This window comes from Cydia amplana, chromosome 16 (genome assembly GCF_948474715.1).
Source record: "Cydia amplana chromosome 16, ilCydAmpl1.1, whole genome shotgun sequence".
Taxonomy (NCBI): Eukaryota; Metazoa; Arthropoda; class Insecta; order Lepidoptera; family Tortricidae; genus Cydia; species Cydia amplana.
The window spans coordinates 7,349,948-7,377,576 of NC_086084.1; the positions used below are offsets into that span (position 1 = coordinate 7,349,948).

A 27,629-nucleotide genomic window follows, 5' to 3' on the forward strand; every position below is an offset into this window, starting at 1 on the left:
CACAAGCCTATCATCAAACACGGAGGTATTCTCTACACCTAAGCATGCTGCTGCTAACCGCAGCCCTCCTGCCATCACGGAGGACATAGAAGGGCTCAAGTTGGGAACCTACTCCGTGCAAGGACAGTCGAGTGTTGATAACACTTCTCAAATAATGTGACTTTTAAATAAATACTACCAAAAACTTTAAATGATTTTATTTACTTTGACCTTTTTGAGATAGGTACTCAGATTTAAGTACGATTCGTCGGAGTCGGAGCGCATTTCACATTTGTATGCCCAAAGCCGGTCGGCTGCTTGCGGATCGGATGGCTCCGGACGGATTCTATCGCTTCTGCCACACATTATGTAAATAGGTACACTGAAAAAGCATTCCGGCGCGGCCCAACTCCAGCCGGTCGGTGGGAATCGTAACTTAAGGATTAGGCTAGTACCAACTCGTACACTACAAAGTAAGTATTACGGCTGTGGTCTTCTGTGAGGTGGAGTTTGAGTTGAGCTGCCAGATTCATTATTTGCATTCTTTGTGGAATGTTGTTTCACAAAATTTCGTCTAAATCGGTTCGGCGGATTAAGCGTCAAGAGGTAACATATAGTCAACAGCAATAGTTGCTAAGCGGGCGTGGTGTTCAAAATTACCTTGACGCGCTCTTATTCTATTAACAATAAAGTCGCGTCAAGATCATTTTGAACACCTCGCCCGCTTAGCAACTATTGCTGCTGACTGTACATAGGTACAGATTTACTTTTGCATTTACTTATTATAAGTGAGGTTGATCGCAATATTCAGGTCGGGATTGTGTTGTTTATATCCCACAATGAATGGAAACACCTAAGGAGCGACATAATATAGGTTGTCAACAATAATTGCATGTAAAAATACGCGTGTAAATATAACGGGTTAGCACTGATTGATAGCACGTAATTGTTTCCCGGATTAGCAATGTAATATTTTTGTATCAATTATTTATGTTTCTATTAATTATCCCCCAGTCAATTCGCCACCAAAGGTTTGCTTTGTTGATGTGGTCGTGATCGTACAGGCTTAGATTTTTTTCTGTCGGATTTTCGTTTAACTTAAGAGAACAAACAAGTCATTGTGAAAAAATATAATAATTTTGATATTAATGGCATGATCATGAAACTCAAGATTCAAATTATACTTAAACAAAAAAGTGTTGTAGTATGAAATAAATATAAAATATGGAAAATTATCTTTCTTTTAGAACAAAAGTCAACAAAACTTCGACCAAATGCGCTTGTCGCCAAACTCAGTACCGGGAGCAAACCCTAGTCGCGACCCTCTAGCCTCGAAGACAATTTCTCTCATTTTGACGTTCAAACGCGGGACATTTTGTCTCCCATAGTACACTCGTGCTACGATTTTCGAGAGTATCCCGCGTGGAACTGTCAAACGACAAAATTATGTCGCTTTGACATTTGTCCGCGAGACAGCGGGTTGTCGCGCGGCTCTTATGCTACCGATTCGCGAGAGAGCTCTATGTCGCGGCATTTTCTCGCCTGTCGACTGTCGCGCCCATCATGTGCTAGCCGTGCTGATATCTTAATTAAGCTGATTAATTAATTAATTTGAATATTATATAACAACGGAACCTAATACCTAAATAAATTGACATGTAATATTTAAAATATTATAAATAAATGACTATGACTATGACTAATGTGACATCTATCCACGTATTAGAGTATCATTGTGACAGTATTTTTTTCTGTGTCTTACCATTTCGCTGGCGACTAGTAACTGTATTCTAATTGTTCGGTAGAATGAACCATAAAAGTCGCTTTAGCGGGAGAGTCAGGTAAACGTCCCGTACTACATCATGATAACGACATAAGTCACGAGCAATTCATCATAGCTACCTTGTACCTTGTACATTGCTCGCGGAACTTTACTTTCGCATTTTGGACATAAGTAAAACAAGTAAACATGTAAATAGTAATTATAAGTTTAGAAATAATTTAGCTATTAAGGAAATAATTTGCATGACTTACTTAAACGTCCAGAAGCTGTTTTTACCGACTCACAATATTGTACCGTATTCGTAAATATTTAAGTACGGATGTTCGAATTTATTTATGTGAATCTCTAATCCTCTCTAGACTTAATTATGCGGATACCGTCATAGGTGGTTGTTTGTTGGCCCAAACCAAGAAGCTAATGCAGCGCGTGCAGAATGCGTGTGCCCGATTCTGCTTCCACATACCACCTAGAACTCATGTGACACCTTTCCTAAATAGTAGTGAGTTAATGAACATGGAGTCACGACGAGCGCTGCATTTCGCTTGTTTGCTTTTTGGCATTGTGAAGACTTTAACACCCCAGTATTTAATAGCTAAGTTACAATTTTCTCAACGTCATGTCAGGGGTGCTAGTCGTTTTGCTTGTCCTCGGCACAATACATCTGCATTTCGTGGCAGTTTCAAGTACTCTGCCACGAAGTGCTGGAACAATATACCGCCACCTATACGCAATTCATCATCTGTCCATACATTTAAAATTAAGTACAAAAAGCACATCCTGAATTTGCAAAAAATGTTATAAAATTAAGTGCCGATACTACATCTTTTATGTAGGTATATTATATTGTTGTACTGTTTAAAGTTTTTAAAAAATTGTTTTTGTTGTTCTCAACGAGTGTGATAGTTTGTCCAAAGCTTAATAAATGTAATGCTGCTGTACAAATGTGACTAATTACAATTAGATTTTATATTAATACATATTTTTAGCGTCTGATCTCACATAATATAAATATATTATTATATCTCATAGGTTTAGTTAGATATACGAACTTTCGTTTTTTTTTTGGAAGGGTTTCCACGGAAGACCAGCGTCAAGGTATTCATAAGATACCTTGACATCAAGCTGAGTGGAAACCTTTTCAGTGACGTTTTAAACCGTTTTTGTGACATGTTTTTGTAAAATGTTGTTGTATAAGCGTCCTGAATAAATTTTATTCTATTCTATTCTATTCTATTCAAATAAATTACTATTACTAAGTATATATTATACAGGCCGTGGCATGCATAAGGGGGAACACTTTAAAACATATCATTCCTTCTAATATCATGTTACTTATAACCAGTGATCGTTAATTTTCCAGCAATTTTGGTGCAGCATTGTTGGTTAAAAGCATCTGTACTCTAGGTGGAATAGACAATTAGGGTTAATAACAGTAATATTAACCTTAACCAATCCTCTCCCTAGAAAAAAATTGAAGAAAATCCTTTATTTTTACTATGCTGCACCAAAATTGCTGGAAAATTAACGATCACTGCTTATAACAAGCCACAGGGAGCACTTTGTATTGTACGTCTTCTTACTAAGAAGGAAATACTTTTTTCTACTCGTCGACTGCAATGCTTGAATTAAGACTTCGTATACCAAAGTGAAATCGCATACTTTTTTCACTATGGGACCCCCCAACTCAACTATAATATTCATTTCGATACTGTTTAGGCAACTATAATATTCATTACGATACTGTCTAGGCAACTATAATATTCATTTCGATACAGTTTAGTTAACTACATATAATGAATTTTTGTTGACTCGTAGAAAAAGTATTGTATACAATAATGATATAATCAAGCTTTTCAATCTCGTACCTTCCTTAGGCAACTCAGCAAGCTTCGTTGCCTAAACACGGTACTCGACTGAAAAGCTCTCCATTATATCACGATTGTATAAAATACTATTTGCGAAAATTCAAAACTGACTCAACCGATCATGTTATCATTGAAAGTCTTTATTAAACTTTTTTTTTAAATTTCATGAATCTTGTATTGTATATCATCCCAGCTTTGCGATTTGATACTTGCAAGTCATCTCAACTTCTTTTGTAGTTATTTCAGGTGTTAGTGATGTCCGACCTTTACTGAAGTATGGGCTACCCTTACACCCTTATTTGTCAAACACGTAACCTTTATTTAACTTAAACAAATACCCGGAACGCCGCTTAGGGTTCCGATGTTGTTTTAGCTTCTGTAATTACTACAGCGTAGCCGAAATTTACAATAAATTTAACAAAACTACGAATCATAAATACAGGATTCAGAAACAATGTTGTCATACCTTTTACGACGTGTAAAACTATAAATTTCTTGATTCAAGATTTTTTGATGTCGGTATTGTAGGTAATTTCAGTTTAAATATAATTGCTATTAATGGCGGCGCTAGGTACTTTTAAAATATAGCTTTGAAATATTTAACATACTAACATATTCCTAACTTCAAATTGGTTAATTCGAAGATAGATAATCGCATGTGTTGCTGACAGATAATTTTATTGCTTTTTATGGTACCAAGACTGCCAAGTCAAACTAGTGCACAGTCATTATAAAACAGGATTTCAATACAGTTATCAAGCTTTTGTGTCGTCGTTAGCATTTATGACGGCTTGGTAATACGATACTAAATTGATGTAAATTATTACCAAGTAAGAAAAGTTAAAAGAGGTACTTCGCTCTAGGTAGTGGTGTTGCTAGTTTGTACGATAATTATCTAACAAAAAAAAAAACAGGATCTACTACTAGGAAACCTCTCAAATTTGGGATCAAATATATACATATTTTGACGGATACTTTTTTAATAGAGTGGCTTTGGTTTTTAATACTGAATAGAAATAGAACCTCTGTATCTCCGCTCAATATTGACTAAAAGAAAATACATGATGAACCTTAAGTCAAAACAATAGTAGGTAGTTATATTTGAATAGCGCATACAAGTTTCAAAAATCGTCTGTGATCTCAGTTTTGGGTGTGAAGGCGGTGTCATTATGTTGCAAATCTTCTGACAGTCGTGGAGAATTCTGAGTGATAGGTTTCGTTCCGTGCCGCGCTGTTGACGCCACTCGCCGTCCGACGTATTGTTCGCGCTTTACGCTTAATACGTACGAGTAAAGCTCATTGTGCCGGCCCTTGCTCTTGCTGGCAACAGTGGCGTAGCCAGGCGTGGGCGAAGTGGGCCGTCGCCCACGGCCTCGCGCTCCAAGAGGGGCCTCGCGCGAGGCCCCTTCGGGCACAGGGAAAGAAAAGGGCCTCGCAGATGCGATTTCGCCCACGGCTAGATTAGTTCACGCTACGCCACTGGCTGGCAATGTCAGTTTGGGCGCGAGACTAGAAGTACCTCACAAATAACTTGCTGGAAATAGCATTATAACTCGGAATTTTCACTTAACTCGAGCTTTAAAGTCCGACTTACGTTTAAGATGTGAAGAAAGAAATTACATTTATAAAATTTTCACCAAATGTCTTTACTTATTTCACCACAAAGCTATCACAACTCTTTTCATTTCTGAAATCAGATAGGTATCCGTAATGATTGTCTATTTAGATATTATTTGATTATGTAACTAGCTAAACTAACTACAAGCGTATTTAGTTTAGGTCAGAATCTCAAGTACTTTTATTCGTTTACAAATCTATATATAACTAGTAAAGCTGCGAACGGACAGGCGCGTGAACAGACGTGTTCTTTGAAAGGGGCACGAGGCCGCAACCGTGAAAACATTTATTATAAATTATAAAGTAATACTTAATTTATGATTAAACAAGTGGCGAGAAAGAGGGGAGGCCTTTGCCCAGCAGTGGGACAAACTAATAGGCTAATAAAAAAAAAGATTAAACAACACCTTTTTGTTATCACAGTTAAATGAGATATGAGATCCTTGAAAACTTTGTATATCATTTTCAATTATTTGAATCTATAATTGCTACAGTTGATCAAGTCAAGGTTATTATGGGAATATTCACAATTCCAAGTGAATATTTGTCAAGGGTGAGGCATATATTTGCTAACCCTATGGACTTCAAATATAACTACATAATAAATAGTCATACAACCCGATTTCCATTGGATTATTTGGATTGCCTATTCAAAATCATTTGAGCGCACTTCGGCAAAGGATCCAAGTCTCCTTAAAGAAAAATGATAGGTCACGATAGCTTAGGCTTATGTCCGGATAATCTGACCTTACGGAACCTTTGATACCTATTTACTTCTTATGTTATGATATAATAGCTCAACCAATGTTTTACATCAAGCGATTCTGTCGTGCTACCGTGCAGACGTGAGAGCGTTCCCAAAAGACGTAATATAAATAATGTAAAAAAAAAGGTTTTGCCTCATCCCCAAATCCCCAATAGATATTAAATAGACGTTGAAAAGTATATAGGTAAGTGTTTTTATTTAAGTACTTTTAAAATAACTTTCTTTATTATTTCTTGGTAGTTGGTAAATAAAATTGTAATTACTAGAGTTGATTATTATCATGTGATTAGCTTCAACTGAATACATTCGCTAGCAGTTTAAACAAGTATTAACGTTGATTTCTTTGATCTTTCGCTCGTATGTTTATATGTTTATCTGTCCTTTTCTAATATGGAAAGGCAGCAATAACATCATTTAGATATCAAAATATACATTTGAATTGACTTCCAGCGCGTGTTTCAGCCCAAATAGTGTCGGTAATATAGGTTGATTCACGAAAACTGGCGGGGATTTTACGTGAGAATTTTGACAGCATACGTGTATAAAACCTGCATAAAAGTTTTAAATTTACGTAATTGTATGGAGTGGCGTCCACACCGTATCACAGTACCTATTAAAAATATTATTAACTTGGATATTAATCCAAGTTAATAATATTTTTAATAGGTACTGTGAAAATATTATTAACTTGGATATTAATCCAAGTTAATAATATTTTTAATAGGTACTGTGATACGGTGTGGACGCTACTCCATACAATTACGTAAATTTAAAACTTTTATGCAGGTTTTATACACGTATGCTGTCAAAATTCTCACGTAAAATCCCCGCCAGTTTTCGTGAATCAACCTATATTACCGACACTATTTGGGCTGAAACACGCGCTGGAAGTCAATTCAAATGTATATTTTGATATCTAAATGATGTTATTGCTGCCTTTCCATATTAGAAAAGGACAGATAAACATAAAGAATTCAATACAGTGATGGTTCTTGAATGAACTTTAATACATAATCTATAGTAATATTATTTTACTCATTTATAATCATAATACAAAAGTATTAAATTATTTCGAGCAGACTTATTTACACGCAAGAAATATAAAAGCTCCAAGCGAAAACTTTATATCTAGTAAGTTTCCCAGGAGTTATATCAAAAGTTATTAAAAAAAGGTTTCATTATCAACGAAAAGCTAGAAAATTGTGATTCGTGCTCTGATGAAATACATTTTGTTATTGTAATGTGCCAAGTTGGACGCATACTTTATCGTTATTTCAGAATACAAGTTTTAACGAAATTTTACAAATCACCTAGGTATACAAAACTTTTAGATTCTAACTCGTGAAATATGTTTGGCTAAAGTTAAATAACTAGAAACTGATGACCCCACAGTAAAACTCATTGTTGAGTTTTCCCGGGCTATGACTATATTTAAGAATATCACTATACGAGGGCTGTTTGATAAGTACCCGCGTTTATGAAAAAAATTATCAGTTGTTTTTGTTTATATGCATTTATTTTTCTTCATAGTCTCCTTTTAACTCTATACACTTGTTCCACCTATATTCAAGCTTCAATAAACCATCCAAAAAGTATGATTTCGGAAAGTCATTAAAATAGGCCTCTGTGGCGGCAATGACTTCGTCATTTGATCCAAATCGCTTACCACCGAGCCATTTTTTCAGGTTGGGAAACAAAAATAAATCGCATGGGGTCAAATCTGGAGAATACGGGGGGTGAGGCAATAGGGCGTAGCGTAATTGTGTTAATTTAGCCATCACAACTCTAGACGAATGAGCTGGTGCGTTGTCGTGATGAAACAGTACTTTTTTATTTTTTAAATGGGGTCGTTTGTCCTTCAACACAGCGTCAAATTCATCTAATAAATTGGCATAGTACTGCCCTGTTATCGTTTTCCCCTTTTCTAAGAACTCAATATGTATAATACCCTGCGAATCCCAAAAAACGGTCGCCATGACCTTTCCAGCCTATGGAACGATTTTTGCTATCTTTCGCGCAGGTTCACCCGGTAAAATCCACTGCTTCGACTGCCCTTTCATTTCCGGAGGGTAGTGGTGACCCACGTTTCGTCTACGGTCACGAAACGACGCAGAAACTCTGCTCCGAAGTAGTCAGTCGGTTCCGTTTTTGCTCCTCCGTGAGTAAACGCGGCACCCACCTCGCCGATACTGTCTTCATACCCAATTTATCTTCTAATATGTTTTGTACCCGCTCGATTGGAACATTTACAGCATCAACGATTTCTCAAAGTTCAATTCGGCGGTCGGCTAAAACGATATTTTCAATTTTCTTAACCATATCGTCTGTAGTCACCTCAATTGGGCGGCCTGGGCGATCCTCATCAAAGACGGTTGTTCTCCCCCGCTTAAACTCGTTAAACCAGTATCTGACGGTTGTCATAGAAGGAGCACATTCATGGTAAACCGCTTGCATTCTTACTTTTATTTCATCACATGTTTTTCCTTCCAAAAACAAGAATCTAATTACAGACCGATACTGCTCTTTCTCCATTTTCACAATTTTAAGTTCACGCTTTCACTGAATCGCTGTCAAATGAGAAAAAAACAAAAGAATGCTGTTTTTTTAAAATTTTCCCACCTCTGAAAAATGGCTTAAAACGATTGTATACATATTTTCGGCCCGTGATATTAATACATTTGGAAAACGGGTACTTATCAAACAGCCCTCGTATTTTACTATATAAATAAATAATAATACAGACTTTATTTGAGAACACATTATATTTGTCGAGGAGCAAAAAACAGAATAATACTTTAGTTTGTTCTATTAGATATTTTATCAATGTAAATAAACAAAACCATGTGACTCGGTCATTCGGCCAATGAGATAATACCATGGCATATTAAAAGTCAGTATGATTGGCTAAATAAGAGTCAAGTGGGTTTCAAGTGGTTGTAAAGTTAGCGAGGAGTAAAAACCATATTTTATTAAAAAAAAACGTGGTTCTGTTAGTATTTTTAAGTAGGTAAGTAGGTATAAGTACCTACCTAAAAGAACAGAAAATAGTATTATTAGTAACTTTAGCATTTTGATATTTAACACTTAGAACTCGGAGGTTAAAAGATGAATTATGGCATAGATATATGACTCGACTGTGGGATACTTATGAGTAATTCATAATATATTGTCTAATAACAGCTATAAAGGACGGACCGCCAATGCCACTAGCCTAGCAACTGATACTGATCCCACTTTTTCTTACAAAGCGATAAGGGAGACAGATTAAGCGAAAACATGCGTGTTTTTGCAGCTTGGAAACAGATGTGGCCGGGTCGGTTCGGTATACGAATACGACAGTCATTTGTTTTTGCTGCGGTTGAGGTAGGTAGAGACTGAGAAGCGGTTTTGTAAGACACCCAAACTTACCTACACTATGCCACTAGTATACCTACCTACATTAGGTTAACTTATTCATCCGGAAGACTTGAGTTATGAGATAAAGATGTTACAGTAGCGTTATGGTTACAAAAGTGCAAAAGATAGAATATAATTCAATAAAATATCAATGATTTTTAGAACAAAACACAAGGTCGAAACGTAAATAATTTATTTGCTAGTTTGACCGGTAGTCTACGCTATACTTACTTAAATGTAAGTCAACTTGACCACAAAATGTGATGACAGCCGATTTGAGTCAAATAGCGTCATAAAATAAACATCTTCTACCAAATTATTAGTTTTGTTCATGTTATAACTACCTACCTGTAAGTATATTGTGTAAAATATATAAATACAATTCTCAGATTTTGTAATTTTTTCCAAATTACAGTCAATTTCTATTCTATTCTATTCTAATTAATGTAGGTTGTGTTAACTAATCACGAGTACGTATAATCTATAATCTTACCTGGATAATAATTTGGCAATAATTTGTACGCACACATTACTTAGCATAATTTATTCCACGTGGAAAATTACAGAATAACAGAGCACCTGAACCATAAGTACCATCGTAACATTGTTTTCTCAAAACGGGTACTTAAACTAATTAACTTACTTGGAGAATACTTCGCGCTGGTTGTTACACATTTCTTTCCCGCGCGATTTAATCGTTTACTGAGCGACACTTTTAAACTTTTCAAGTACACCATGATAGCGTCATTGTTTTTGGAATCTCGCGTCGAAGTCGGTCGGCAAACAACTATCGATCGACAGGCACGACATGATTGTCGCAGAGGGAAACTAATACTGAGCGTAATTGCTACCTGTCTTAATTTTATAGTCAATCAGCAATATGCAATAACTAAGAAAACGTTAGTGGACAAACACGTGCCACAGATTTATTCGTAAACTCAATTAGCGTTGTAGATATGCCACTACTTAATTAGTTTATTCATAACACATTTGTGTTAATCCCGTAGGTATACCGTATTAACGTGAACTTTGGATCAGGACTGAAGCAGCACTACTGTTGCAATGTTACGGCGTTGGCTCACTATGAGTTACAGGCGTACCCATGCACGTACCTACCCTAATTTTAATAAGATAATGTGAATTAGATTTGGATTAGATATGGATCTGATGTGGCAGTGTAAAAAGTGACGTTTTTTACATCAGCCAGAAGACGTGAAAGCAAAAGCATGATATATTAAATTTAAACGACTTTCAAATTGAATTGTTTGTTAGGTAGGTACTAGGAATTCATATAAATTAGTCGCTATTTTAATAAACTAAGTTGATCCAGTGACAAAATTTTCAATTCGAACTTGATTAAAAGTCAATCCAAATATCAAAGCGTACTCTCACACATTTATCTTCCAGCTTGTACGAGCGAGCGCATACAACCAGATTGTCTCCTAACTAATCTCGGTACACTAGGTACCTATTGCAATTTAGAATAGAACCAAAGTTCGCAATTGCACTATCTTACAAAGGAATTCAGGCAGATTAAAAGCTGTTATTTTAGTGAATGCTTATATTTCAAGCAAGCAAGCTTATAAGAAGTAAAGTAATCAGTAAAAATAGTTCCTCAGAAGAAAACGCTCTAAATCATCTATATCGTTTAGCACTTCGTTCGCGTAAGTATCCTGTAGCTGACTGTATCCACATATTAGGTATATAGCAAATTATAATTACGAGTGTATATAAAAATCGCAAACCGTTACAAATTCGATCATCATCCATAATGATAGGTATTAGTTACCGGGAAGCATTCACGATGCGAAATCAGAGGATGTTTGTCATTTTACTATTAGCGTAACCGCGTGCCACTCATTATCAGATTCGGTCAAATATCGCGCGTGGCCAGCGCTTGTGCTCGAAATAAATTGAATTGTACCTAGGCTGCGTCTGCAAAAAGGCAATTTGTGTGTCCGCAACGCATTCGCAGGTTTCGGTTTGCCAATTTAATTTGAATTGTCAATGACAAAATTTCACTAAAAACAATATTGTGCCTATACACGCTTAACCAAAATAATTGACATAAGTAAAGTTAAGTGCCATAATATTGTTATAAATATTTTCAAGGTTTTATGTAAATTGTTGAATGAAACGAAGATTAATATTTAAGTCAGTGTGGCAGCGAATAAAAATATTTTTTTCTTGAATGGTAATTTTGTTATTATTATTTAGGTCTTATTTTGCTTTTTCATGTCCGCTGAATATCTCATTTTACATCTTTAATCTTGTAAAAAAAAATGTTTACCTACGTGTTTTAAAAAGACAGTAAGAGTAAGTGCTATTTAATATAGGTACTGGAATACCGCCAATTTTTATGTTGTATCATCGATTGTAGGATTTCAGAATCTATTTGTTTTCATTGTCCGCTAATTCCGCTATACGATAGTGATCAATATATTAAAATAGATTGCTGTCATGTTCGCTTGGGATAGGACGCGAGATTTAAGAAACGTAATTTCAGATTCAGACTAGTCATGTTTACAGAAAACATATATATTTTTGTGTTTAGATTGTTTGACACGTAGGGATTTTCTGGCTCGCTTATATTTGTAAGAAGAAAATGTTGAAGAAAATAACAAAAATGCATGGAATCGGGTCAGACGGCGGCGTAAAATATCACGGTGTTATTTTGGTAAACTGTTGCATAGTGATGGTGACAGATAATAAAAAGAATTATGGGATTTAGTATAAAATGAAACGTGTAATGGTTTTAGACGACTTTATTTGGTGAACATGTAGTTAAAATATTAGGCAACACTTTTCACACGAGATGTTTTAGCTAGTCGATCATTGCTCAAACTTTTGTGTATAAAATGGGTCCTGAGGGGCTACCGCGAAAACAGAAATTCGCAAATTGCTCTTTTCTTTTATTCTTATTATTCCAATGCAGGCGTAATTATAGCAATCAATCAATTATCAATTTATCAATTAATCAATTATCAATTAGCAATTTATCTTAGTTTGACTATCATTTCATAATGTATCTCTCAGTTACTTAAAGGTTAGCTGGAAGAGATCCCTTAACGGGATAAGTTCGCCTTTGTACACATTTACTGGATGATCTCTGTGTTATGTATGTACTTGTTTTGTGCAATAAAGTGTTTACTACTACTACTACTACAATTTGCGAAATTCGATTTTCGCGGTTATAGCCCAGCAACAGTTATCGGATATCTAAACGTGAAAAGATTTAATATTGACAGTAAAATGTAATGTTGATTCGACACGAACACTATCATATTTCCAGTATCAAACTTTATCAGCCCGTGACAGTTGGCAAACGTCAGGCATGCCGGCTGTCGATAATCGTTTCAGCAGTAGTTAGCAACATTGTGTGGTCCCGTATCAAAGTTGATGTGCCTCATGTAAATACGCCTGTTGCTTCGTGCGAGTAAATTGTTTGTTTGAACGTTGCCATTGCACTTAGTGTACGTACACACTACTCGTATGGTCAGTTCGGATGATTATTACACTTTACGCTTTTAACATATCAGATCCTATCATATAAAACTTCTTTACTATTATCTATTATATTTGAAATAAAAGCTTTTCTAATTCTTGAGTGCTCAAAAAACTTTTTAAGATATGAAATAAGTATAAGTAACAGGGCCTGTATTCACAAATATTACCGATAGTCATTCAATTAATTAGCTTTGTTTTGGAATTTAATTTAATCTTCTTGAACCCTCACAATTCTCTTTCTTTACAGTATGCTTGCGAGTGCAACTAACACGATATCAATCTAATCTTAACAAGCCAAAAGCAAATTCAAGGCGCGGAGTTCCTTAAAGTTGATAAAACGTTAATAATTTTTATGTTACGATTTTTTGAGTCAAGCTATTAATGAGTCATTTTTTAAACGTGACTCAAAAAGAATCGATTCTTTAGTAATATCTACTAAAATCAGTTTTTTTTATATTTCAGTAGATAAGAGTTTGAAAAAAAAAAACACCGCTGTCTTCAGACGTTCTGTACTCGTACCTAAATCGCTAATTTGAGAAAACGAGACTCAAGCTATTTCTTTATGTTATTATTTACCGTCATCCAAGAGATAACAGGACACTGTTAAGTAAGTATGTTATAGCAAATAATTATGACAAGACTGTCATAAAATGTACGCTTATTGAATTTAAATCGTGTAAAAACATGGTTTTAAAGATTGACCTTGGCAACACTGGCTAACGTATGATAAGAAAAGTTGATTGACCGAGTAAACAATTTAAATTTCTCTGGGAAGGACTCGAGTCCCTTATACAAGACTAAAATTTCTAACAAGCATAAAGGAACTCCAGCTCTGACAGATTAGTCGGGGTCTTAAAAAACTAAGTCAAGTCTTACAGGCGCAGACTTAGACTCTAGTGTTTATGAACACTAAGTTCTTCTTAGCTGATTTAATCCTGGCAAACACAAGTATTGGTTACATCCAATTGACATTGTAGCGATATTAGTTCTGTCACGTGTTGGGCGACGTACGACGATTAATTCATATTTATCGAACAAATTAACTAAACAACTCTGTGAGCGACATTGCCATTACTCGCTATATCTGATTACGTAATTTGACATACTAGTAATAGTTGACATGCGATTATAGATGTTTGTTTTCAAGTTCGCGGACTTCTATTTTGCTATTTTGTAAAAAGCATTTTACTTACATTTAAAAATACGTTTTTCTTATATTGTTTTTAGGGTTCCGTAGCCAAATGGCAAAAAACGGAACCCTTATAGATTCGTCATGTCTGTCTGTCTGTCCGTCTGTCCGTCCGTATGTCACAGTCACTTTTCTCCGAAACTATAAGAACTATACTGTTGAAACTTGGTAAGTAGATGTATTCTGTGAATTATGATTTTCATACAAAAATAGAAAAAAAAAACAATAAATTTTTGGGGTTCCCCATACTTAGAACTGAAACTCAAATTTTTTTTTTCATCAAACCCATACGTGTGGGGTATCTATGGATAGGTCTTCAAAAATGATATTGAGGTTTCTAATATCATTTTTTTCTAAACTGAATAGTTTGCGCGAGAGACACTTCCAAAGTGGTAAAATGTGTGTCCCCCCCCCCCCCTGTAACTTCTAAAATAACAGAATGATAAAACTAAAAAAAAAATATATAATGTACATTACCATGTAAACTTCCACCGAAAATTGGTTTGAACGAGATCTAGTAAGTCGTTTTTTTTTAATACGTCATAAATCGCCTAAATACGGAACCCTTCATGGGCGAGTCCGACTCGCACTTGGCCGCTTTTTTGTATTTTAATTGTTAATTGTAATTTGTATTTTAATTGTTAATTGCTACCCTTACCTACCAGGCCAGGTAATTACTAAAACCTAAATTGTTTATTCTAGCACAACGACATAGTTAGATAAACAATGAAATATGTATAAAGATAAAAAATGTTTTTCCTGTTAAGAGGAAATGTTTTTTTTATAAGCGTTGGAGTAGAAGAGAATAGAGATATCGGAGAACATTATTATAAGAATCAATCGTACCTCATACATGCAATTGTAACTGTTCGGTGATAATTTAGTCATTAACTTAACGTATCCCGATAATATCCGTCGACTTATTTAAGTCTTTCAACTCATATTCTGTTAGGGGATTACAGATATTCATTATATGCAAATGTTTTTCTTTTCGATCTAATACCTATTTCGGCAAATTCATATTATTTATTCTTTCATTCAAACATAGAAGTAAACGTTTTGAAGCATTTAAAGTAACTGATTTGCGCCAGAAAGTCACGGCTAATTCTTTCACGCGCATAACAATACTGTTAAAATCTCGACAATTGACATCTGCTGGCTTCAAAATTTGAATACTCTCTTGTATTTATTTATATTTTTCGTAAAGAACATAATACTTTGACGTCACTTTTGCATAATTTAAAGGCCGCGTAGACACTTCTAGAACCATTTCCCCATTAAATAGTTACCTTGCAAGAGTTTGTAGTTTGTTTTGGCAGTGCACTCGTATCATTGGCCCTACTTGGCAACGATGGAATGAGTACTACCAACTTAACCCAGTTTGCGCTTAGTAAGCTTTTATCACGCCTTAGTAGACAATTATCACTAATCCTAAACACAACATCTTGTCGTTAGAATAATAACTCTCATGCGATAACGTAATACCAATTTATGAATATTATCTAAAATCTAACGCTGATTAGTATATAATTTTTTAACCATGTTAGAAAAATAATTAACAAGTTAAAGTTTATTTAAGAAATCTACCATGAGTTAGATTTCTTTAATAAACTTTAATTATAATTAGCCCTATTTGTTAATTTAATTAACTCTATCGTTACTTTTGATCTAATCATTTTCATACCAAAATGATTGTTATACGCATCAGATGACGAGCTATAAAGCTCTTCAAACATTGAAAACAACACTAAATCGACACTGAATAAATTAACTACGAACGTGAAGATGTTCTGTTTCCATTTTGTAGATTATGCACTAGTTGTCACTGCACTAGAGTTTGCGTTTGGCGGGTTTTCGCGGGGCGAGCTTGAGCTTAGTCAGTGCAAGCGGTGGGGCGGCGCGCGACATGTCATTACTCGCGGCTGGGCGGCGGAGGACTGCACGCTAGGCGCCGAAGCGCTGCGCGGCGCCCGCCATCATGCTAGATTTTCAGACTTTTTTCTACAGGAGCTCACTGAGCTGGTGGAATCCTCTTCTTCCTCGATTATATATTATTCATGCAATTCCGTACAAAGGTTTACTGGCTGCTTATTTGCTCGGGCTCATGTGGTGACCAAGGTCCTCTCATATTTTTTTTTATATTAGATATTGTTATATTTCTACAGTCCGGACATTGGATAATTTTAATCATCGTGCATTAAACTTAGCCTGACCTGACGTTTCACTGTGAAACAGTAACGTCCTTTGATAGTCTTAAAGGTTATCGTCGTTACATTTAATGTATTTACATTACAAGTCATTTATATTCAGACTGATAGCTAGACTGATCTCTGCAGTCAATGGTAATTCCATTATTTTGTTGTGTTACGGCATGCCTAATTTTTCATTTCTACATGTAGTACCTAATCATTTTTTAAGTTTTATTATGTATAATTTATTATGTTTATTTATGGTATTGGCAGGTACTTTTTTTGAGGTGAGGATTGCGAGTTGAAATTGACTCGTTCCCTTCTGTGACTGTGTCGCTAACGCTACGGCTTACGTAGGCGGACAACGCGCGAACGCGGCGCGGCGCGGCGCGGCGCGGCGAGGATGAAACAAACCGTTGATACGTATAGGTATGTCCTACTCGTACATGAGCGATTTAGACGTGAATGCCGCGCGGCGGCCGCGCGGCGTTCGCGCGTTTTTCGCCTACGTAAGACGTAGCGTAACAACTTGATGGCGAGTTCCTGTTGCCCAAATTCCCCTTCTTTACGAACACTTGACTCAAATTACTACGTCCCTAAACTGAACGAAATTATATGTCCGCCTGCGTACAGCTGTAATTGAATCAGGAGATATTATATCGTTGCTAGTGCTAGACTGTGGATTGAATTGTGAAGACACAATTTGTTCTTAGACCAGGGGTTCGGAACATACTTTACAGTACATATGGGGCTACTTTTCCGCACTAGTGCGTAAAATAGCACTTTTCGTGCGTATGTCGAAACTTTAAAGTGCCATATGTACTGTAAAACGTTGTTCGATACACGTGCGATTAGGTAATTCGCAACTCGTGTCGATTTAAAACACTCCCTTCGGTCGTGTTTTAATTTATCGCCACTCGTTTCGAATTTCCTCTTTTTCGCACTTGTATCGAAAATAACTATTGCGTCCAGGCTTCCATGAGGCCACGGTTATAAATAAATTTTCTTTTCCTTTTGTAAGAATTTGATATGTTTTCTGGAAGAGCTACGTATTTGTATGATTCCATGTACATATATGTATATATTATTTTAAATCAAATTTCTATTACACCTATGTGTATAATTGCATGAATTCTATAGTAATTTAAATTATATTTTTTTTACTTATTTTCTCGTAATGCATGTTAATTATAAGATGTATTTTTTTTGAAAATATATGTCCCGCCGAGTTTGTTGCCGGTCCCATATTGGGATACCCTCCTCCAATTGAGGGGGGATTTAAATCTTCTCGGGGCAGAGGTGTAGGGTTGGAGCTGGTTTACCTAGCTTTATTTGACGTTCATAAGCGCATTGTAATTATGCCTATTTGAATAAACTATCTTTTATCTTTATCTAATAACATTATGATAAATAACATTCCTTTGCGCCAAATTAGTATACTCCAAATATTATTTACGTGCTTTCTTTGGGGCCAAATTTGTCATTCAGCGCGTCCTTAGCGTTAGGTATGTATTTTTATTAAAGTAGACTTGTTGTCTGAAATATCTCAAGCCTACTTCCAGAATATTTGAACGTTGATCATGAAACGCCTGTACCAGAAGCAAAGCTAAGAGAAAATAAGCTTACGTAATTCTGCTACGGTTCATATTTTCTCGGCTCTTGCATAATTTGTTCAATAGTTCAATTTCGAGGCTCGATCGATGACATAAGAGGGTGTCTCTGCTCGAGCCGAGGTTAGTTTAATTACTGTAGGTCCCACAGGAGTCTTTCGAGCGAATACCTAGACGGGATCGGCAACGTCTGCCTTTCAAGAACTCACTTAGGGTAAGTGGTTCCACTAGTAGAACGCAGACTTTAACTATATATGCAGCAGAGATTTTAAGCCGCATAAAATGGTTTGACCTTTAGTCCTTAAACAATTTAAGCGATCAATGTACGATTGATAACAGTTGTTTATCAGATTTATCCGAAGTGAGGAAAGCGTCTGGAAACTAGCCAACAAAACCACTTGCATCAGTAAAAAAAAGTTTATTATAAACCTTTTGTGGCAAACAGATAGAAAGGTCACCTGATATAATTCTAGTCCTATTGTCCACAATAATGATACAAAGATTCTCAAAATTGCAAATATTTTGTCCATTAATTATAAAATACCTATGAGACTCGAGTCTCATATGTCTCAATATGTTCGAACATATTAAAACTATTTTGAAAGGGCCACTCACGTTTTATTAAGTCGAATAAAAATGCGACATTTTGGATTTTACAGGTCAGCTATATATAATTGAAAACCACCGTGTCGCCGAAATAAAATATTTTTTAGCTTGTAAGATTTTTATTATTGTATGTATCTTAGTTTGTAAGGTATATCTATGGGCCTTAGTTGCCTGATAATAAATGATATTTGATTTGATTTGATTTTGATAATTATACTCGTATACGTATATGCACTGGCAAGTGTGCATACATTAACAGATTCTTAATAAATACAAAGCTTACATGCCGGCAAGGTTTAATCTATACATAGATTAACTACACACCAGGAACTATATTGTCATGGCGTTTGCGGTCGATCGTAGAGGTTTGTCGCGATTATTAAAACCCATAAAACCGCCATTGTTACACATTTTATAGCTTTTTATAGCCGTTATTCTATTATTAGCTAGCTTGAAGCGCTGGTGGCCTAGCGGTAGGAGCGTGCGACTTGCAATCCGGAGGTCGCGGGTTCAAACCCCGGCTCGTACCAATGAGTTTTTCGGAACTTATGTACGAAATATCATTTGATATTTACCAGTCGCTTTTCGGTGAAGGAAAAATATCGTGAGGAAACCGGACTAATCCCAATAAGGCCTAGTTTACTCTCTGGGTTGGAAGGTCAGATGGCAGTCGCTTTTGTAAAAACTAGTGCCTACGCCAATTCCTGGGATTAGTTGCCAAGCGGACCCCAGGCTCTCATGAGCCATGGCAAAAAATGCCGGGATAAACGCGAGGAACGCTATTATTAGCTAGATCGTGGCTAGATCAAGTCTTAAGACCTTATGGGTTAGTAAAACCATAGTTGTATACAGTTATTTGCGTAAAATGTGTGTCAGTATTTCTAGCCTCGTTCTTTCCAAGGATTAAATAAAACTTGAGGATTCTGCCCAATGTTTTCTATTACGGATACTTTTTTCCGATTTTGGAATTCCTAGGCAATATGCTACATAATATAGTACATAGATGTTTACACAAAACTGATACCTAGATAATAAGACTCGAATGAACTTCTGTATGACTCGCTTCGCACATTTCATAAAATCACACTCGTGTTTTAAGGCCTAATTTTGTACAGTTGCATACAATACTTTTTTATCGACAACGAAATAACATAATTTTAAGATTGTCATGGTGGCAGAATACACGCCCTATGTCTGCTTTACAATTCATAGAAATAGCTGTGGCGTAAAGTTGTATGAAAATTCATAACGAAACTGAATTTTGAATAGTACCTAATACTACAGAGAGTATAACGTAAAGTATACTTTTTCAATGCAACTGTCAGTCATTTAACTGACAGATTACAATGATGGAATATAAAAAGTGTTATTTATTGAGAAGACGAGACGAGACGAGCGGTTATAGACATAAACTCTATATATAAGTACAATGTACCGTGTTGACAAATCCAATACGGGCGATAAATTAAACCAGATACATAATTACCGAGCAGCAATGTACTGCAAACATTACGAGATACGAGCTGCAATAACAAGCTCAGCTGTCAACAAGCGTTGACAGTTACTATCAAAAGCTCGTATCTCGTAACGTGTGTTGCTTTACATTGCGGAGCGAATTATTTTTTATATTTATATATAGCCTGACCAGTAATATATGATAATTGTCAAGAGGGCGCTGTTATTCTCATGTATAGGGTGACAATTTAGTGTAGTATGAAAAAATTAGTTCCAGTGAAATTCCGCAACATGGCGCACCCTCAATAGGCGGGGGAAGAAAAAATTTTGCTTGCATTAATTCGTACAGTTTCGAAAGCTTTTTCTAATCAATATTTAGGGTTTACAGATGCCCACGATACGATTATCTCCAGTACCGTAATTGAGCTCTTCATGAAATTAATGACCCTAGGGTCAATATCTAGAACACTATACAGACTAAGTCATACAGTCGGGATAATGTATCAATTATATGTCTTAAGTTAGTTCATGATTAATAACAAAGAAATCCCGAGAGTTTCCTGTGAGCTGTGTACAGTAAGCTCAATCTATAGTTTTTTTTTAAATAATCGATATAAATGTAACTTAAAAATTCCTACACAATTCGAAAATTTCATGATTAGGTCATAATATTAATCTCAATTGATATGGAAATTTGCACCACTCGGATACCGTGAGATCTATTTATTATGATTTTTTATTTTTTATTTTATGCTTAAAAAATATGTTTATTCATCCTACACTCGAAAATTTTATATTTCTACAATTATCTGTTTATTTAACACGTGTTATCAAAAAAATATTGGAATAATAACAAGTGCTTTGCGAGAAATCAAAATAAATAACAAATAATTTGAGACCAATACTTTTAAAATTGCTACGCTCAAAATAGAGACAAACCAAAGAAAGTCTGCAGCGCTAGATTAAAAGTAGTTTTTAAAAATCCTTATGCGACAACACCACAGAAAATGGATTAAATAGTCTTGATACTTGTGAAATTTCTACCATATTTACCGTCTATGAAAAAATATAAATTTCATTCCAACAATAGATGGTTCTATTAATATGTAGACATATACTAATATTGATAAATAATATTGGGAGAATGTGACATTTGGCTTCATCAAAATTAATAAGCTTTTGTAATATCCGCGACGGCTTAGTGGTAAATAGGTACAGAGGGTCTACCGCGAACATTGAAGTTCGCAAATTGTGGGCATATTTCTCTTTTACTCCCATTAAGGCGTAATTAGATTGACAGAGAAATTCCCCGCAATTTGCGAACTAAAGTTTTCGGAAAAACGAAATAAACCATTAAAACAATAAACATATATTAAAAATTAATTTTAGCTTTAACTAGTAGGTACCCATGCCGTGAGCATAAGCATGGAGGTTGTGGGTTCGAGCTCAAAACCCGGCTAGTACCAATGAGTTTCTCGAAATGTTAGAGGAAGTTCATAAGTATGCCTATACCTATTAGGTGTGTTCAATTTGCTGTGAAACCTTTGTCTAAACCAATATTATATTATCTAAGTAGGTACATATGGTGAAGTATTAAGATGTTTCATTCCACTTACCCGTCATCAACTCCAAATTTTGTAAACATTGTCGTTTTTCAGCTTGAATCGCCTCGTGCTGACTTTTTACAAGTGTAAAATTATTCGTCATGCGGAAAAGTAACTCCCGCACGCCGGTTTTGTAAGGTTTCACCATGTTTATTCCGTTCATCACAAAACACAATGAATATTTAAACGATTTTGACAAACACATACCATAGTGCATGACGTTTACTGACTGCTTAAAAAACATTGCCATATGTAGTTTTTTAATTCGATGTCAAATTATTGCGCTGCAGACTTTCTTTGGTTTATCTCTAGCTACGTTCAAAAAGCCTAATGACAATACTTTGAAAGTCAATATTAATAAAAAAAACGTCACCTTTCTCACTTGTTTGACCCTGACATATCCCATCCATACAAGTGTCAAGAGTGACGTTCCTTCAAAAACGTCACTTTTGTCACTTGTTTGACACTGACATAGCCCATCCATACAAGTGTCAAGAGTGACGTTTCTAAAAAAACGTCACTTTAGTCACTTGTTTGACACTGACATATCCCATCCATACAAGTGTCAATAGTGACATTTCATAAAAAACGTCACTTTTGTCACTTGTTTGACAACGACATATATCCCATCCATGCAAGTGTCAAAAGTGACGTTTCTTAAAAAAAAGTCACATTTCTCACTTGTTTGACCCTGACATATCCCATCCATACAAGTCTCAAGAGTGACGTTTCTTCAAAAACGTCACTCTTGTCACTTGTTTGACACTGACATAGCCCATCCATATATGTCAAAAGTGACGTTTCTTTAAAAAAAGTCACTTCTGTCACTGACATATCCCATCCATACAAGTGCCAAGAGTGACGTTCCTACAAAAACGTCACTTTTGTCACTTGTTTGACACTGACATAGCCCATCCATACAAGTGTCAAGAGTAACGTTTCTAAAAAAAACGTCACTTTAGTCACTTGTTTGACACTGACATATCCCATCCATACAAGTGTCAATAGTGACGTTTCATAAAAAACATCACTTTTGTCACTTGTTTGACACCGACAATCCCATCCATACAACTGTCTTAGTGACGTTTCTTAAAAAACTTTCAGCTTTCTCACTTGTTTGACCCTGACATATCCCATCCATACAAGTGTCAAGAGTGACGTTTCTTAAAAAAACGTCACATTTTCACTTGTTTGACCCTGACATATCCCATCCATACAAGTGTCAAGAGTGACGTTTCTTCAAAAACGTCACTTTTGTCACTTGTTTGTCACTAACATAGCCCATCCATACATGTCAAAAGTGACGTTTCTTTAAAAAAAAGTCACTTTTGTCACTTTTTTGACACTGACATATCCCATCCATACAAGTGTCAAGAGTGACGTTTCTTAAAAAAACGTCACATTTTCACTTGTTTGACCCTGACATATCCCATCCATACAAGTGTCAAAAGTGACGTTTCATAAAAAACGTCAATTTTGTCACTTGTTTGACACCGACATATCCCATCCATACAAGTGTCAAAAGTGACGTTTCTTAAAAAAACGTCACCTTTCTCACTTGTTTGACCCTGACATATCCCATCCATACAAGTGTCAAGTCACATTTCTTCAAAAACGTCACTTTTGTCACTTGTTTGACCCTGACCTGACATATCCCATCCATACAAGTGTCAATGTCAAGAGTGACGTTTCTTCAAAAACGTCACTTTTGTCACTTGTTTGACACTGACATAGCCCATCCATACATGTCAAAAGTAACGTTTTTGAAGAAACGTCACTTTAGTTACTTATTTGACACTGACATATCCCATCCATACAAGTGTCAAAAGTGACGTTTTTGTTTGAAGAAACGTCACTTTTGACAGTTCATGAACGACCAAAAATCGTGATATTAAATAAAATTATCAGTTTCGTACGGTAGTTCCCACGCTAGCCCAGTGCGGATTGGGGACTTCACATACACCTTTGAATGTCTTCGCGGTACAGTAGACTTTTTAAACTTAGGTCAGCTAAACGTGGGACACATGTCGTTAGAAATTTCGCAATTTATACATTTTAAACTTAGGTCAGTTGAGATAGGTCTAATATTAGTTATAGAAACGATATGGATCGGATATATCAGTGTCAACAAGTGTCAAAAGTGACGATTCTTAAAAAAAAACGTCACTTTTGCCACTTGTTTGACACTGACATAGCCCATCCATACATGTCAAAAGTGACGTTTCTTTAAATAAAAAAGTCACTTTTGTCACTTGTTTGACACTGACATATCCCATCCATACATGTCAAAAGTGACGTTTCTTTAAAAAAAGTCACTTTTGTCACTTGTTTGACACCGACATATCCCATCCATACAAGTGTCAAAAGTGACGTTTCTTAAAAACAAACGTCACTTTTCTCACTTGTTTGACCCTGACATATCCCATCCATACAAGTGTCAAGAGTGACGTTTCTTCAAAAACGCCACTTTTGTCACTTGTTTGACACTGACATAGCCCATCCATACTTGTCAAAAGTGACGTTTCTTTAAAAAAAAGTCACTTTTGTCACTTGTTTGACACTGACATATCCCAACCATACAAGTGACAAGAGTGACGTTTCTTAAAAACACGTCACCTTTCTCACTTGTTTGACCCTGACATATCCCATCCATACAAGTTTCAAGTGACGTTTCTAAAAAAAAAAACGTCACTTTAGTCACTTGTTTGACACTGACATATCCCATCCATACAAGTGTCAAAAGTGACGTTTTTATTTGAAGAAACGTCACTTTTGACAGTTCATGATCGACCAAAAATCGTGATGTTAAATAAAATTATCAGTTTCGTACGGTAGTCCCCACGCTAGCCCAATGCGGATTGGGGACTTCACATACACCTTTGAATTTCTTCGCGGTACGGTAGACTTTTTAAACTTAGGTCAGCTAAACGTGGGACACATGTCGTTACAAGTTTCGCAATTTATACATTTTAAACTTAGGTCAACTGGACGTAGGAAAAAAGGTCGTTAGTATTTTCGTGTGACAAAAGTGACGTTTTTTATGAAACGCCACTATTGACACTTGTATGGATGGGATATATCAGTGTCAACAAGTGTCAAAAGTGACGATTCTTAAAAAAAAACGTCACTTTTGTCACTTGTTTGACTCTGACATAGCCCATCCATACATGTCAAAAGTGACGTTTCTTTAAATAAAAAAGTCACTTTTGTCACTTGTTTGACACTGACATATCCCATCCATACTTGTCAAAAGTGACGTTTCTTTAAAAAAAAGTCACTTTTGTCACTTGTTTGACACCGACATATCCCATCCATACAAGTGTCAAAAGTGACGTTTCTTAAAAACAAACGTCACTTTTCTTACTTGTTTGACCCTGACATATCCCATCCATACAAGTGTCAAGAGTGACGTTTCTTCAAAAACGTCACTTTTGTCACTTGTTTGACACTGACATAGCCCATCCATACATGACAAAAGTGACGTTTCTTTAAAAAAAGTCACTTTTGTCACTTGTTTGACCCTGACATATCCCATCCATACACGTAAAAGTGACGTTTCTTTAAAAAAAAAGTCACTTTTGTCACTTGTTTGACACCGATATATCCCATCCATACAAGTGTCAATAGTGACGTTTCTTTAAAAAAAGTCACTTTTGTCACTTGTTTGACACTGACATATCCCATCCATACAAGTGTCAAGAGTGACGTTTCTTAAAAACACGTCACCTTTCTCACTTGTTTGACCCTGACATATCCCATCCATACAAGTGTCAAGTGACGTTTCTAAAAAAAAACGTCACTTTAGTCACATGTTTGACACTGACATATCCCATCCATACAAGTGTCAAAAGTGACGTTTTTATTTGAAGAAACGTCACTTTTGACAGTTCATGAACGACCAAAAATCGTGATGTTAAATAAAATTATCAGTTTCGTACGGTAGTCCCCACGCTAGCCCAATGCGGATTGGGGACTTCACATACACCTTTGAATTTCTTCGCGGTACGGTAGACTTTTTAAACTTAGGTCAGCTAAACGTGGGACACATGTCGTTACAAGTTTCGCAATTTATACATTTTAAACTAAGGTCAACTGGACGTAGGAAAAAAGGTCGTTAGTATTTTCGTGCACTAGCAGACATTTAATTGCTGGTGACTGTACGCGTACGCTCGTATAAAACGCTACTCTGTGGTTACAGCCCCCTAAGATACCTTCATCCTATCCAATCCGTTGCTTTGCGGCCGTGCGGCCTTGAGGTATCGCCATTGCTTCCCCTCCCGCCCCGCGCCGGTCATTTAAATAATTTAACGATAGCCATTTTTACAATTGTGACAAAAGCTCATTGTATTAATAGGAGATTCTTTGACGTTGTGATAACATTAATTACAGGCTGTATGGTGCATTAAAAAAATATACTGTAGAATTAATGCGCGTGGGGTAAAATACGTTATAATTGTTTAAAAAATAGTAAAAATAAAATCCCCTGGTTTTTTATTTTATTAGATTGAGTAGAATAATTGGCGTAACAATATAGTGGAAAATCACCAAGTGTTTAATTAATGTTGTATTGTAATTATTTATTTCAAACATTTTTATTGCTCGTGACGTATGCACCACTAAAAAAGTGGTGCATATTTTACTTACAGTGTAAAATATTTAGTTATGCCTTTTGAACAAAAAATCGCTACTGTAGAATTTGATGTTTACATCTTTTTAAAAACTAAATTTTTAAAATTTTTTTTTCCAAAAATCTCAATATATTGTTTAGAGATTACTTTACACATACATTCACAAAATAGTGTTCTATTATATTCCAAACACAAATATACTGTAGGATATAATGTGATGGACTCGAACAATTTAAAGTTTAGTAACCGGCCTACAATAGATCCTGGTTCACCTATAAAATTTATCTCAATATACTTATTAAGTGGTATGCTAACTACCGTTTAAATATTCGCCCGTATTGAACTTCCACACTGTATATCATTATACATTGCCCTACTACCTCAAACAGATTGGTATAAATTATGCGGAAGCCGTGCTAAAACGTACCTACCAAATTATACAATTTCGTAGTTTAACTTGAATTATATTCAATGACAAGCACACTTGGTTAAAATATTCACCACGACTATCAATATTCAGGCCCAGATTGAATATGCAGATTTAACTCGTGCAAAAATCTAAGGATCTCATATCCGGGTCAAATCGGGATTCAACAGATGGCCAGGGGGAGGACAAAAATGATGCTCTCATTTATTCTTAGTCAGGACAGCCGCCGAGCTAAGGAAAATGACAAATAAAACAAATATTAGAGTCCAACGATTGTTATGGCGCGTAGCTTAGAACGCATTTTAGGAGACAATTTGTTTTATACTTACCGTAATCGCGATTTCTTAATAGCTCAAATTAAACCTGCAGCTAACATTTGTATTAATTTTAGCAGCTATACGTATTAAATTTGTCGTAATTTAGCAAAATTGCTTACATAAAATAAAGTTGTATTTATAACCTTTTACCTACTTATATTATTTTGCTATGTCATACTTTTTTAACATTGATGCATTTAGAGTTTCGAAGTTTGATGCACTGAGAAACATGACTATTATGAGAGTAAAATACTGTAGTAAAAGAGCCGCAAGATCTTTTTAAATGACTCACAATCAGTTGCACGCGACCTTACAATTTTTGGCACACGTTGAATGCTGAGTTTCGAAAATTTATAGCCGAGTTTGTGTCGATGACGCGTTTCCGAGATGAACTATTTTATAACATTTTGGTGTTTATCTTCATTATGAGCACTAACATGGAAAGGAAATAAGTTAACATTAATGAAATAAAGTATGAAAACTTTGGTACTCAGCAGATTTTAGTTGAGCATTAAGAAAATATTTTGAAACTTTAATTTTAAGTACAACGGAGCGCATACAGTAAAAAATAAATCGCGTATGTTTTAGCAGTGGCCTTAAAAATATTGTATTTACTGGTAGGGACAACAATATGAATATGCTATTGCGCGAAATGACAAATGTTCAAAATGACATCATTTTGACATCAAAA

General features: G+C 35.6%; 1 protein-coding gene across 11 annotated transcripts in view; it reads right to left on the bottom strand.

The window, feature by feature from the left end:
* Positions 1 to 27,629, bottom strand: part of LOC134654957 (potassium/sodium hyperpolarization-activated cyclic nucleotide-gated channel 2) — a 292,022-nt gene that overhangs the window by 82,424 nt on the left and 181,969 nt on the right. The window contains exon 1 of one of the 11 annotated variants that reach the window (XM_063510402.1): positions 15,882 to 16,072. The exons of 9 other annotated variants lie outside the window; for them this stretch is intronic. Coding sequence is in view for 1 of the 2 variants with exons in the window: in XM_063510397.1 (XP_063366467.1) it covers positions 10,050 to 10,143 (94 nt within the window). In the remaining variant the exon portion in view is untranslated. Of the gene's footprint in view, positions 1 to 10,049; positions 10,343 to 15,881; positions 16,073 to 27,629 lie in introns of those variants that run through there. One more of the 11 variants, XM_063510397.1, reaches the window with a different exon arrangement.